Source organism: Halictus rubicundus, chromosome 2 (assembly GCF_050948215.1).
Source record: "Halictus rubicundus isolate RS-2024b chromosome 2, iyHalRubi1_principal, whole genome shotgun sequence".
Taxonomy (NCBI): domain Eukaryota; kingdom Metazoa; phylum Arthropoda; class Insecta; order Hymenoptera; family Halictidae; genus Halictus; species Halictus rubicundus.
In genome coordinates, this window is record NC_135150.1 from 22,128,733 (window position 1) to 22,142,067 (window position 13,335).

The 13,335-nt window shown below is 39.0% G+C and overlaps 1 protein-coding gene and 1 long non-coding RNA gene across 3 annotated transcripts in view; both read left to right on the forward strand.

Moving 5' to 3' along the window:
- The window catches only part of LOC143365617 (uncharacterized), a 152,258-nt gene extending 143,362 nt beyond the window's left edge, over positions 1-8,896 (forward strand). Inside the window, exon 2 of the long non-coding RNA XR_013084570.1 lies at positions 5,537-8,896. This is a non-coding gene — a long non-coding RNA (uncharacterized LOC143365617). The remainder of the gene's footprint in view (positions 1-5,536) is intronic.
- Wdp (Leucine rich repeat protein windpipe) overlaps positions 1-8,896 on the forward strand; it is a 44,414-nt gene extending 35,518 nt beyond the window's left edge. For both annotated transcript variants that reach the window (XM_076805930.1, XM_076805929.1), the window contains one exon: positions 3,198-8,896. In XM_076805930.1, coding sequence (XP_076662045.1) covers positions 3,215-5,212 — 1,998 coding nt within the window. In that variant the 5' untranslated portion in view covers positions 3,198-3,214 and the 3' untranslated portion in view covers positions 5,213-8,896. The remainder of the gene's footprint in view (positions 1-3,197) is intronic.
- Positions 8,897-13,335: the final 4,439 nt, after the last annotated feature.

Genomic DNA, 13,335 nt, shown 5'->3' on the forward strand with positions numbered 1-13,335 from the left:
AATATATTCATTATATTTAATATATTATTAGATTTTATATTATTTATTAAGAGAAAAAGAGTTTATACATTCGTTAGAAGCCAACATTTCTGAATTCATTGTAAGCTATATTTATAGTTTTTACAAGATTTAACATACATTTTAATATGTAACTTGTTTGGGGAAGAAGAATTTTAATATTCATTATAAGCTAGGCATTTACCGGTTTTTATAAGATTTAACTACAAGTTTCTGTATTCGTTACAAGCCAAAATTTGCTGCTTTCACAAGATTTAATCTTGTTTTATAGTTTGCTAGTAAAAACTTCTAAAATTATTCTTTGTCATTTGCTAGGAGAAAAAGCATTTCGGAATTCATTTGTATGTCAACGTTTATCGTCTTCATCAAAATTTAACACATTTTGTAATCATTTTTAAGACGGAAAAGAATTTCTGCATTCATTATAAGCCAACATTTATCGCTTTCGACAAATTTTAATTAATTTTTAATTACTTACAGTCACTATAAGTGAATCACTTTCATAGAATTTAAGTTATTTCTTAATATTTCGAATTTCTGTTCAATTTTACTTAGCTCCTGTGTCTTACAATTGACGCAGACAATGTGCATAAAGATCCGTAGTCTACCGATAAGATAAGAGTACAAATTACGTTGAAAATCTGTTCACAGCCTTTCGCATAACAATAATAGCATAACAAAGATTATATACCTCAGATTTTCGTGAAATTGCCTACTAAATTGGTTGAGATAGTTATCCCCAATTTACTGTACGATCTGATACGTTTACATAATCCTTTAACAGAGCATTCTATAAAATTCGTATTGCAAAATTTCCGACTCGCGGTTACTAAGCATCGAGAGGAGATGAATTACCTTCATCTTTATTGTTGCGTCAGGACGATTATCTAAATTATTATTCACCGGTGTGTACAACAAAAGGAATTTTTCCCCGCCGTCGCGTCGGACCGGACAATCTTAGACTTTTCAGGACACGCAACGGAGACGCGATGTGTGCAGTTGCGGTGGCAACTGCGTGCAAGCGTGATTACGATCGATCAGGAGAGTTCAATGCTCGTACGTTTCTCGCGAAAGCTGTGCACGCGTGGAACAAGCCGTCTGTTTCTCTCTTTCATCGGAAGACCGCCGCGCCACATGTGTGTATATGGAAATCGCCGGTGTTGTGACGTCACTTGACACCGACACTGCGGAAAGTATGCAAAATAATGCAAATAACGTGGCCGAAAGTAGCCGGCTTCACTCGAGATATCTGTCTATCTATAGAACAATCGGGACGCTGTTTTAGCGGTCGAAAGTGACATTTAAAGCCGCGAAAAAGACCTCTCTATATATTCCTCGTCGTTATATTTTCACCGTGCGCGCGCGCGCGCGCGAACCTACTCGACCTCGAATTCCTCGGGGAAGGATCGTTAATTTTGGAGCAGATGGATTTCTTATTTTGCTTCCGTTTAGATAAACACTTGGGTTGCGTGGTGAGTCACATTTAGGTGACCACGGCTTAGGCAGTTTCGTATTCGATTGTTTGGAATTTTCCATTAAGAAAGAAACCAATTCAATTAATCTGTAATTTTGTGAATGTTTCTATTGTACTTGTATATCTTGTTACTTATCAACTGTTACTTGTTCTATGTCTTGTTACTTATCTTATGTTACTATATCTTGTCAATATGTCAAGTTGATCAGACCACTAATTTTTTTGTTAATCTTGTCGACAAACTTGAAAAGTTACAGAAAAGTCGAAGCAGGAGCTTTTTAGAACATTAATTTTTTGATGTAGCATATAATGAATTGGAAAAAATGATAAAACTTATCGAATGAATAATCGAAAGCCGAAAATTTTTCACGATGAAGTGCAAACTATGCTAAACAATTTATCAATAATAAAAGCAATATGTTCCTATATATTACTTTACAGAAACTCTCTTTTGTACTAAACATAAAGTTTAACAAATTTTGAAGGTTAATATGTCTGCGATTTGTAAAGTTTATGACCGAACAGTGCTTGTGTCAATGTTTGCGCAGTATGCATTTAGGCGGTTATTTTCACAGCAAAGTAAATTTGTCTTGGTATGAAACGAAGTAACAGGAAAAACAGTTATGAGAAAAATTATTCAGACAAGTAACTACATGTTGCATCATAGGGATAGTGACGTAAATAAAAGTTGAAACTTCGACCGTATTTTAGACTCGAATGCTTCATATAATTCGCTTTAAAATATCAATCGTAATTTGACAAACATTGTGAGATCGTATTACTTATTTACCATAGCTCCTAATTAATTAAGCATTGTTATAATGAATCATTTCATTGCTTAATTCTTATTTCTTTGAACTATAACCATTTATTCGCGCAAGGTGGTTACAGTATATTTATAGTGTTTCTATAAAAGTAATAAACGCAAATGTATTATTTTCAAGACGATTTTACTAATTTTTTAGTATTACAGTACAGTGAGTGGTCAAATTATTAGAGCTTTTTGATACTTTATAAAACACTTTATAAAAATGATTAATAAAATATATATTAGAATAATTATTATTTTAATTATAAGACTCAGAAACAAAATTCTCGTAAAAGTAAAAGTGTATATTTCAATGCAAAATGAAGATAAAGATCTTAAAGATCAGCTTCGTACGTTAAAACGGTATAAAATAATAAATCTGCAGGCTACAAATAGTATTTTTGTCGATTAAAACGCTTCGTAACATTTGTCTTCCATAATCGGACATTTCACGTGCAACAACCCAATAATTTGTATACATGTATATACAATGATGGTACAACCGTGGTGGGGGTGATTCTATATTAGAAAATAAGTCGAAAACATGGAATACATTTTTTTTTTCATTTGACGGCTCGTATTCGAGAAAATCGTGTTTGAAAATTCGGCGAACACGCGGACTATTGAACAGGAATTGTTTGATGTGTCTGATCATGGTCTACTGATTCTACTTCTTATAAATGCTATGCACGCAAACTCAACGGATCTTCAAAATCAATTTTCTCGAAAAGAAAGCTTCAAACGAAGAAAATTTATTCTGTATTTTCGACTTACGTTCTACTGTAGAATTACCCCCTCCACGATTATACCATCGATACTGGGACACCCTGTATAGAAATAAGTTTAAAACTGTCCGATGCAGATTCAAATCAATTTCAATCCGTTCTGTTTCACCAGGTAAATCAGATCGAAAGATGCAGACAGCACCGACCGTGTTGTCGTTGCTCCTCGTCATCCTGAGCTGCACGGGCTGGACCAATGGCCTGTGCGACTTGGAGAACGGGACCATGGCCCGCTGTCAGGAGCTCAAGGACGTCAAGTACATCGAGACCTATCATCTGGAAACCCTGAAGGCTCCCGTGCTGGAATGGCACCTGCGCCCGGGTCATTTCGACAACCTGACAAGTCTACGACACTTGGACCTTTCAGGAGGTCATCTGAAACGAATAGATTCAGGATGTTTCCGCAACCTGACGAACCTCCGAAGCTTGAACCTCGCCGAGAACCAAATCGCTAGTCTATACTCCGGTGCCTTTCAAAAACTGCCTCACCTGCACAGTCTGAACCTTCGTAAGAACAAACTTCGCCATTTGGCGCCGGTGATAACCGAGCTGAAGGCTCTGAAACATCTGGACGTGCAAGGTAATCCGCTACAATGCGACTGCGCGACCCTTCTCGTCAGGGACATGATCTTGAAGAACGGCGTGAAGATCTCCAAGAAGGTTCTCTGCGCCGGACCAAAAAATATGAAAAGCACGCCATTGTTTAAACCGGACGCGTCGATGATCTGCAGCTTGGAGGAACAGGATCGTCAGATGCAGAACGATCAGCCTGTCGCACAGGACGCGAGTGACTACGAGGGATCAGGCACCGGCGAGGTCGAGCAACCCATTGACGAAGAATTCATCGACGTTCCGGTGATTTCCTCGGAACCACCGAAAGAGCTGGAAATCGAGACGCCGGCTCCGGAGACAGAATGCTTAACGACGGACGCCGATTGTCCTGGGAAGCTAAGTTCCAAAGAGGATGAGCTCTTCTTCGACTCCTCCGAGAAGAAGGACCAGATCCCAATTGCGCCGACGATGGAAAGGAAGAAGATGTACAAAGATGCTCTGTTTGATCCTGTCGAGGGGTCCGGAGGTGACGAGGAAGGCTCCGGGGAGGGATCGGGGACTGGTACCATTTTCGATGGTTGGGACAGGAACGTGGACACGGACGAAACCACTCATAGCGAGGAGGAGTCGCAGTCGTTAGGGGACAAGCTGTTGGACACGTTGTTCAACGTGTTTCTGAGTACAACCGCGACTCCAGAAACAAAGAAGGACCTCGATCTAGAGGGGGAACAGTTTCTCAATATGTATCCGGAGAAAGCCCCCGGCGAACCCGATGAAACGGTGGAGACCGTCGACAACAACGACGACGACGATGTCCTGATGTCAACGACCAAGATCGACGCCGAAACGACGCAGAAGATCACGACGACAGCCGATTACAGCGGCGTCGAGGAGTTCAACGGCAATAAGCAGGCGAATCTGACGCAGACCCACGAAAGCAAAACTGGAAGCGCGAACATGATCGACGAGCTGGCCGAGGTGTCCCCTGCGAAGCAGTCCAAGAAGGGAATGGGGTCCTACGTAGTTCTGGCTACGCTGTTGGCGATCCTGGCGAGTCTGATCATGTTCGCCGCGTACAAGGGCGATTTCTGTCGGAAGAAGAGGAAACGCGGCGACGTGGAGAACGGAACCGAGATGAAGGACTTGCAGAAAGCCCTTCTGGACTCGGGGAACGCGGCGCACCCGAAGGTGGTCACCAACGGGAACGTGGAGAACGTGCCTCTGGTCGAGGACGCGACCGATCACGAGGAAACGAAAGGATCGAGCGATCATCAAGACTCGGCCAGGTCTCAGAACGGCACCGCGGATCGCGTCGACCCGGTGAAGCCGCCGAGGAAAAGCAACGAGAGGTCCAGCTTCGACGAGAGCACGTCGAGGAACGACTCGTTGCCGGCGAGAACGAGCCCCGACGATGTCACCGTCAACAACGCCCCGCCGTTGCCGGCGAACGGCCCCCCTCTGAGCCCCGGCGCTCAGAGAGTGAAGATCACCTTGCAAGAGAATCCCGACAGCGTGCCGAAAACGCCCATACTCATCACGAGAACGATGGCTGGTGATAATCTAGTCAAATCGCCATGAAACCGACTCGCGCGGTAGTCGCCGACGAATGACGACCAGACATTTTTTTCCGTTCAATCCACCGGCGTAACGATCGATTAAACCTAACGAAACACGAATGCACGAGACGAGTAGATCGAAGGGAGCACGTACGAGATCGTGTGATATATCGTGTGTTCCGATTCGCAAAGGGATTCATTCAGTGACCCCCAGTGTTCCTAGGTCCATGCATCATGGCCCTTCACCGCGACGAATACCTTTTATTTTCCCCGACAAAGTGAGACACGTAGGATTTCGCTATCTCCAGTTTGTATCTTCGGATGAGAAGGAGAGAGAGAGAGAGAGAATGTGTGTGTGTGTTAGGCTGCAGGCGTGGTTGAACGTCAGTCGGGAGGATCGGGATATGGGACGTGCGTTTCCGTGAAATGAGATTGTTTGTACATATTTGCAAATTGTATAACGTATATGCACAGTTTCGTTGTTTGTACAAGATTTACGGATAGAGATACATTTGATACATTTTATATACGCGTATACAATATTAGCACACTAGTCAGTCCCCTTTAAGGATTTTCCTTCTCGTGCAGGCTTGAATGAGATTCAAGTATATCGTCAAGTTCCATTTAGAATCTTCTGATTACTCGAAGTGTATCGTTACCCTCAACATTCTTGCGAGAAGAACGTACCCCTTTGTAATTAATGTTACAGTTATCTCGTTTTTAATGTTACGCAGCTCGTAGAACGATACTGGTCAACGCGAAATACAGTAGTGCACCGATGCGTGGGGAAGCGAGTGCGCACACTTGTGAAAAATTCATCAAAATTTTGTTGCTTTTAATTATCACTTTATGAGGGTTTCACCAACGCGTTCGTGACATTTTTCTGATTAAATTGATACCAAACACGAACCAATTTGGATTGCATTCACTCGTTTAACCCACGATATAGTAGAACCTCGATTATCCGAACGGATCACTAGAATACGATAATAGATCAGTTACCTAAGTGCAGTGTTAAAGTACATCTTTGTACAATAAATCGTATTGTATATGGATCACTTTAGATTAAGTTGGGGATTAGGGAATACAGATATCACCGGTTCGGATAATCGAGGTTCTATTGTATCGTGGATTAAACGAGTAAATATGATCGAAATTGTGTTGTGTTTGGTGTCATTTCAATCAGAAAAATGTGACCAGGATGTTGGTAAAAGTTTCATAATGAAATAGTCAATAACAAAACAGTTTTATTTACTTGTTCGACGCCGGCGGCAGAAGATCAAGGAATAATGTCTACACACGATAGAAGTGGCATTTCGATACCGAAGTTTTCATGTGTCGAGACAATACTGTATTCCGACTGCAAATGAACCGTTTCGTAGTACAGTAAATTAGGTAATTTAACATGATTCGGGTAATATCGGATCACCGAGTACCGGATTATTGGACCACGTTTCTGAGATGGTGAAATCGAGGAAATTAATGTTAAAAGAGGCCATGGTTAATGCAGCAATGCGATTCATTGTCGAAAATAATATATTATGTATATTTATGTTATACTCAAACTGCCTCATGTTCCATCGTCATTAACAGACTGCGGATTTTATGCATTTATGGCATTTTCAATTGCATTAAATCGTAACCACCAATACAGACAAGGGATATCAGGAAATTAGGAGTTATAAATGCATAAATATCATTAGTCTTGTCATCAATTACCATTGGTAAACAAATTACTTATATTCTATACTTTAAAACGACATTCGTAGACCATCGGGTGTGTTGAATCATTGATTGTCGGATTATTGAAATTGTTAAGTGACATGTAAATTTTTATGAAATTCTTAATTGTATTAAGTGTACGCGACGAAATGAGAACGGAATAGAAGTTTGATTTTTACGAGCGAAACCTACTACTTATGAGAGAGGATCGCGAATCGGACGGTTTCGATTCGATTGCAACTTTATAGCCATTTGAAACGCAGAAAAATAACAGGTACTGTGCGTGCCGCACAAGAAGTCCCGCGAAAGGAATGCGGGGCTGATTGGTCAGAGTGGAAGGGGAACGCCTCTAGCTGCTCTATTGGCTAAAGCGGCCACACATACTATGTAGCGTGTGACGTCAAAGCCTAAACATTGGACTACTGGAGCGTCAACGCTGGGGATAGGCGGAGCGAGTGAGGCCCCCCTTTTCCGTTGTGTCATTTCACGGGACTTCTTGTGAGGCACGGACAGTATGTGATTTATTCACCTTTTAAATATGAGTTACCGACGCTTCCGAGCAGAAAAACTTCGTATCTATTATTTTACAGCTATTGTACCTTGCTATAAAATTTCATTCAAATTGGAAACCCCCGACGATTCTTTCTTTATAGTGATTAAATGGAAAATTAATTTAAGGAGAATGTCTACCGCGTGAATTTACAACGAGCATTCCAAGTCGACCGTATCACCTTATCCAATAATTGATACAATCGTTTTATCTCTCATGATGTAATAAACGTTCTGTGTAAATGAGGCCAGAGTTTTCTGGTCAGGTTTCCGGACCGTTCGAATAAAATTTTATCAATTATCATCGAGACATATCAAACCATTGAAGTCTTCGTAATCGTGTAAACGTGAAATGCTACATTTTGCATATACAAGTTCATGGAAAAGAGAAGACAATGTTGCAATTTGTTGCATAATCGTTTATTAGTGTTTTAAGCGAAAGTAGAAGAAAGCGTAAATAATAAAAATTTACAACGTTAAGTAGCCTTTAAATAATTCATCTGTTTATCGAAAGAAAGTTTGGAAATATAAATGTTATATATTGTTCAAATATTTGTTAAGAAGCGCTGAAAGTAATGGGAGTCGTTCTGAAAATTAGAAACAAATATCAGAATAGAAGTTAATATATAATCTCAATAATATAGTATCGATTTTCGAATTGATTAACCCTCGGATTTTTGCGAGTTCTAGGCCTACGCCAGAGTCATTTCTGACCCACGCCGATACATATTTCGCTACAGCTTTCTTTCGATATTAGGCGATGGCTCGGGACCGGCTTTCGTCCTATTTCGGATGAAGACGAAGAAGAGGGGATAGCGATTTTCTTATTTCGAAATAAAAAGCGCCGTCTTATATCGGAATAAAATTGTACATATTGACGGTCGCTCGACCTTATCCCCACCGCTATGAGTCACAAATGACTCCGGCATAGCATACGAAGGGTTAAATTTGTTTTCGAGAATAACAACGATATGGGATCATCGGTAGAAGAAAATTGGCTCGTTTAATTGTACAGACAACTATTCTCATCACTTTCATTAACTTCATTTCTTCATGCCAAATTTTTGTACGTTTTCTTGAACCAAATGCGCGAAGTATTAAATCATTAGCGATTTTAATATAAAAATGGGGCAAATTCTCCAGTAACAGTATAAATAGATTGCTCGCGAAAATTAATCCACGTAATTAGCGGCGAAAGGATCATCTCATTAATATTGTGAGTCTTTCCGCCGTTTCAATATTATCAACACGTCATCGTTATACTCGCCATTTTGAATTGTTCTGTATATGAATCGACCGCGCAACAAGATTATTCATTGTTACGAACAAATATCGCGGAAACGCAGTCAACATGAACGTATAAATATATTTTTCAACTGTTTATAATTTTAATTATGAATGCGAAATAAAATAATAATATTTATCATAAAACCTTTACTACTACAACGATTCTATCACTGTCTTTATACATTTTGTGTTTCATCCTTATGGGCTGAGACAGTATGTACTTAAAAGTTTGTACTACCTGTGTATAATATTAATAATGAAAAAATGACAATGCCAAAACTGTGTAATAAGAAGAAAACTTCGCAATAGGTTAAAAATTTGTTCGTAAATATCATTGGTCTTCATTTATGAAGAGGATACAGCAAATGTGTATAAACTATATTTAAAAATCGTCAAAGATACAGTTGTTAAGTTAAAATATTTTTCGACACATTTAATTACAGCACACCTGCAAAAGCTTTTAATACATTGTTTGAATTAGTTAAGATTAATTTAAATTGGTATAATCCTTGGTAAGTAGACAAAGAAAAATTAATTATCAATTCGTTTATTGAGTAATATTGTAGTGTTCAATAAATATTTCTTTGGTGAGAATAGAATTATAATTATGTTTAGTATGGCTATTTTATTTGAAATAGTGAATTTTACTATGAAATTAATTTACATTTGCTCCAGAGATTTTAATCTTTAGAAACAGTTTTCAGAAACAGAGTTCAATAATTTCTTTTCTACTGATAATTTATAAATGTTTAACTGTGTGAAATATGAAGTAATACTGGTGGTAACTTGCATAATAATTCACTGTTGCTTATCTCAATGCAAAATGCAGGTATCTATGACAGTGTTAGTTTTATTTTGAATAATGTTAGTTTTACATATTGGATACATATAAAGAAAAATAAATACGCGCGCGTCGTACAAGAGACAAACGAAAAAGACACACACTCTCTGAATACAGCGGTCAAAAACAAAAGAAACTAGAACGAAAGAAGGTCCACGAATTTTCTGGAATGGCGCATAATTTGAACATTCCAACACTCCCCCTAATTCGTGGGCCGACGCAGAATAATTCTATTCGCAAGGTACATGTCTTACAAATAAGCTTTAAGCTCTCAATTACATAGTTTCAACAATTCAACGCATTTTACATGTTTCAGTTTTGGCAGTGATTTCGTCAGTATATCAGCTGCCATGTCATTCGTAGGTTTATATTCAACCTTAATATGCCCTTGTTCCTGGGCCTCTCTAGAAAAATGAAATCGTATGTCGATGTGTTTACTTCTAGCATGATATATATTATTCGTACACAACGCGATTGCACTTTGATTGTCGCAATATACTTGTGTCTCTTTGGAAACAAATTTGGACTGCTTCATATGCTTCAATAACTCTCGCAAGTATACAATCTCTTTCGTTACTTCCGAGAGGGCTATGTATTCCGATTCCATGGTGGAAAGCGCGACACATTTTTGCTTTTTCGTCGCCCAGCTTATCGGTGCTCCACCCAAAAACGTCACAAATCCGGAACTCGAATGTCTATCCTCAAGATTTCCACCCCAATCAGAATCTACATACGCTTGTAATAACTTATTTGTCTTTTCGTACTTAATACTATAATCACATGTCCCTCGCAGATATCTTAATACGTGCTTTGCCATTTTCCAGTGTATAATTCTTGAGTTTTCGCAAAAACGACATAGAAAATTTACCGCAAACATTATATCTGGTCTAGTTGTATTTGCTAAATACAATAAGCTTCCCACTAATTGCCGATATGGTTTTTCTTTCATTTCGTCGATTTCCGAATCTGTTGGTGGTTTCAAATCTTTTACCTGTTGGTTCACATTAGCTTCTAGAGGTGTATTCGCAGTTTTACAATTTTTCATATTAAATCGCTCAAGTAAATCTTCTATATACAAACTTTGATTTAACTTTATCTTACCCTTTTGACCTTGTCTTTCAACGCGAATGCCTAAGATATTTGATACTGGCCCTAAATCATTCATGGCGAATTGCTTCTTTAGTAAGTCTTTTACAACTTTTAACTTCTTAAAATCAGCAGAGGCTATTAGCAAGTCGTCTACGTAGATTATTATTATAACATCACTTCCATTTGAGTTATCAACGTATACACACGGATTTATTTCGGACTTAATAAAGTTAATACTTATCATATACTTATTTAATTTACTATACCATTCGCGACCTGCCTGTTTTAATCCATACAATGATTTCTGTAACTTACATACTTTATCTTCTTGTCCTTTCCTTACAAATAATATTGGCTGTTCCATGTATATCTCATCGGACAACTCAGCCTGCGTATAGGCCGAAACGACATCCATATGATGGACAAACATTTCATTTTCAACACTTATAGCCAAAAGTGCTCTCAACATCTCAAATCTTGCTACAGGCGCAAACGTCTCGTCATAATCCTGTCCTGGTATTTGTTGGTCTCCGCGTGCAACTAACCTGGCTTTAAATTTTTGAATACTTCCATCCTGGTTTCGCTTTATCCTGTAAACCCATTTATTCTTTATAACCTTTTTATTCGACGGTCTACTTACCAAACTCCAGGTATTGTTGCCCTTTAGAGTGTTGAACTCAGACTCCATAGCTTCTAGTCAGAATGATTTTTCTGACGAGCGCATCGCCTCCTCAACCGTTTTCGGTACTTTGCATTCGTGACATTTTGCAACATTAGCGCTATGATACAATTTTCGCGGTCTACCACGCCGTCCGGTTCTTTCCAATTTCGGTCGTCCGCAACCTCTGTTTCGTGGGGTAGGTTCCAACATTTGATTAATTTCCTGTTCTTCTCTTGCTGTTTCTTCCTCTTCTTCTTGAGAATCTTCAGGATCATCTTTATAGTTGTCTTCATTTATCATTTCATGCTGCTCTTCTTCCTTGTCCAGGTCCTCATACATGGGCTCTTTCGAATTCTCAATCATATCGTAGGTCAAATGTTCCAGTTCAGATTCTGGTTGCTTCTCCTTTTCGAAGTTCGTTGATTCTGGAATTTCTTCTATGAAACGTACATCTCTTCGTTTCACTACTTGGTTTGTTCCCTTTTTCCATAATCTATAAGCTTTTGCTTCCTGAGAATATCCGACTAAAATGTATTCTTCTCCTCTTGCTGCGAACTTGTTTCCTCTGTTATTTTTATTGAGTGCAATAGTTCGGCTTCCGAATGTTCTAAAATATCCTACGTATGGCTTCCTTTTGGTCCATATTTCAATAGGAGTTGCATCGTTTAACGCCTTGGTTGGGCATCTATTCCTAATGTATGCGGCTGCGCACACCGCCTCAGCCCACAACTCGTATGGTAAATTAGATTGCAACAACATACAACGCGCCATTTCTACTAGCGTCTGATTTGCGCGCTCAGCCACGCCGTTTTGTTGCGGTGTGTATTCCACACTCAACTCTCTTTGAATACCTTCTTGTTTTAAAAACTCATTGAAATTGCGAGATAGGTATTCTTTGGCATTGTCACTTCGAATCTTCTTTATTTGACGCCCTGTCTGCTTTTCAACGCGAGCTTTATACTCTTTAAATGCTTCGAAGATGTCAGACTTTTTCTTCAAAATTGCTACCTCAATGTATCTACTTTTGTCGTCAATAAAGGTTGCAAAGTATTTCGCTCCCCCTAGCGAACAGGTTTTAAATGGCCCACAAATATCGGTATGTATTAAATCTAAGACGTCGTTTTCTCTTCTTGTTGATTGCCTGAAAGGTTGCTGATGAATTTTTGCCTTCATGCATACTTCACATACTGGGTTTTCATTTTTCAAACACAATTCGTCTCTCAGTCCATCTACAATTTCTTTCTTTTTAAGTTTTCTTAAATCCTCGAAATTCAAGTGGCCCATTCTTTGATGCCATTTCATTAGATTCTTATTGCACTGTTGAGAGATCATAGCCGATTGCACTTGCTGTTCTTTTATCACATACAAGCCATCTTCCATCGTTGCTTTCATTACTGTTGATCCATCTTTGCGTCTCACGAGTGCATGATTTTCATAAAACACCACAGAATATCCATTGCTTGTAATACTCGACACAGATAATAAGTTGCTTTTAAATTCTGGAACATACATTGCTTGCTGTAATTTGATACTTTTTGTTTCTTTGGGAGTTTTTATATTTATGTTTATTTCTCCCTGTCCCTGCGAATTAATGCTATCTTCTGCTGCTGTATAAATTCTCGTTTTCTCATTGTTGTCCAGATTGTGGAACTTCTTTTCATCGTAGCACATATGTGTACTTGCTCCGCTATCCAAGCACCAAACTCCTGCTCTTCGTGTGGTAGTGCTGAAAGCAGTGGCTGTAAATGCATCCTGTGTCATTCTCTTATTTCCTAATTTTGCTTTTGATCTGCAATTTCTAGCAATGTGTCCTACTTTACCACATGTAAAACACTTAACTTCAAACTTCTTTCCTTGTTCATTGTGTGTAGTGCTTTTGTGCGTACCTTTCTTATATGAATTACCTCTACTCGACAGTAGTGCTTCTTCTGCGCCTCCTTCGTGTTCCCTTGTATTCTCAGCTCGTCTTGACTCCTCTTCGAGTATCTTGTTTCTT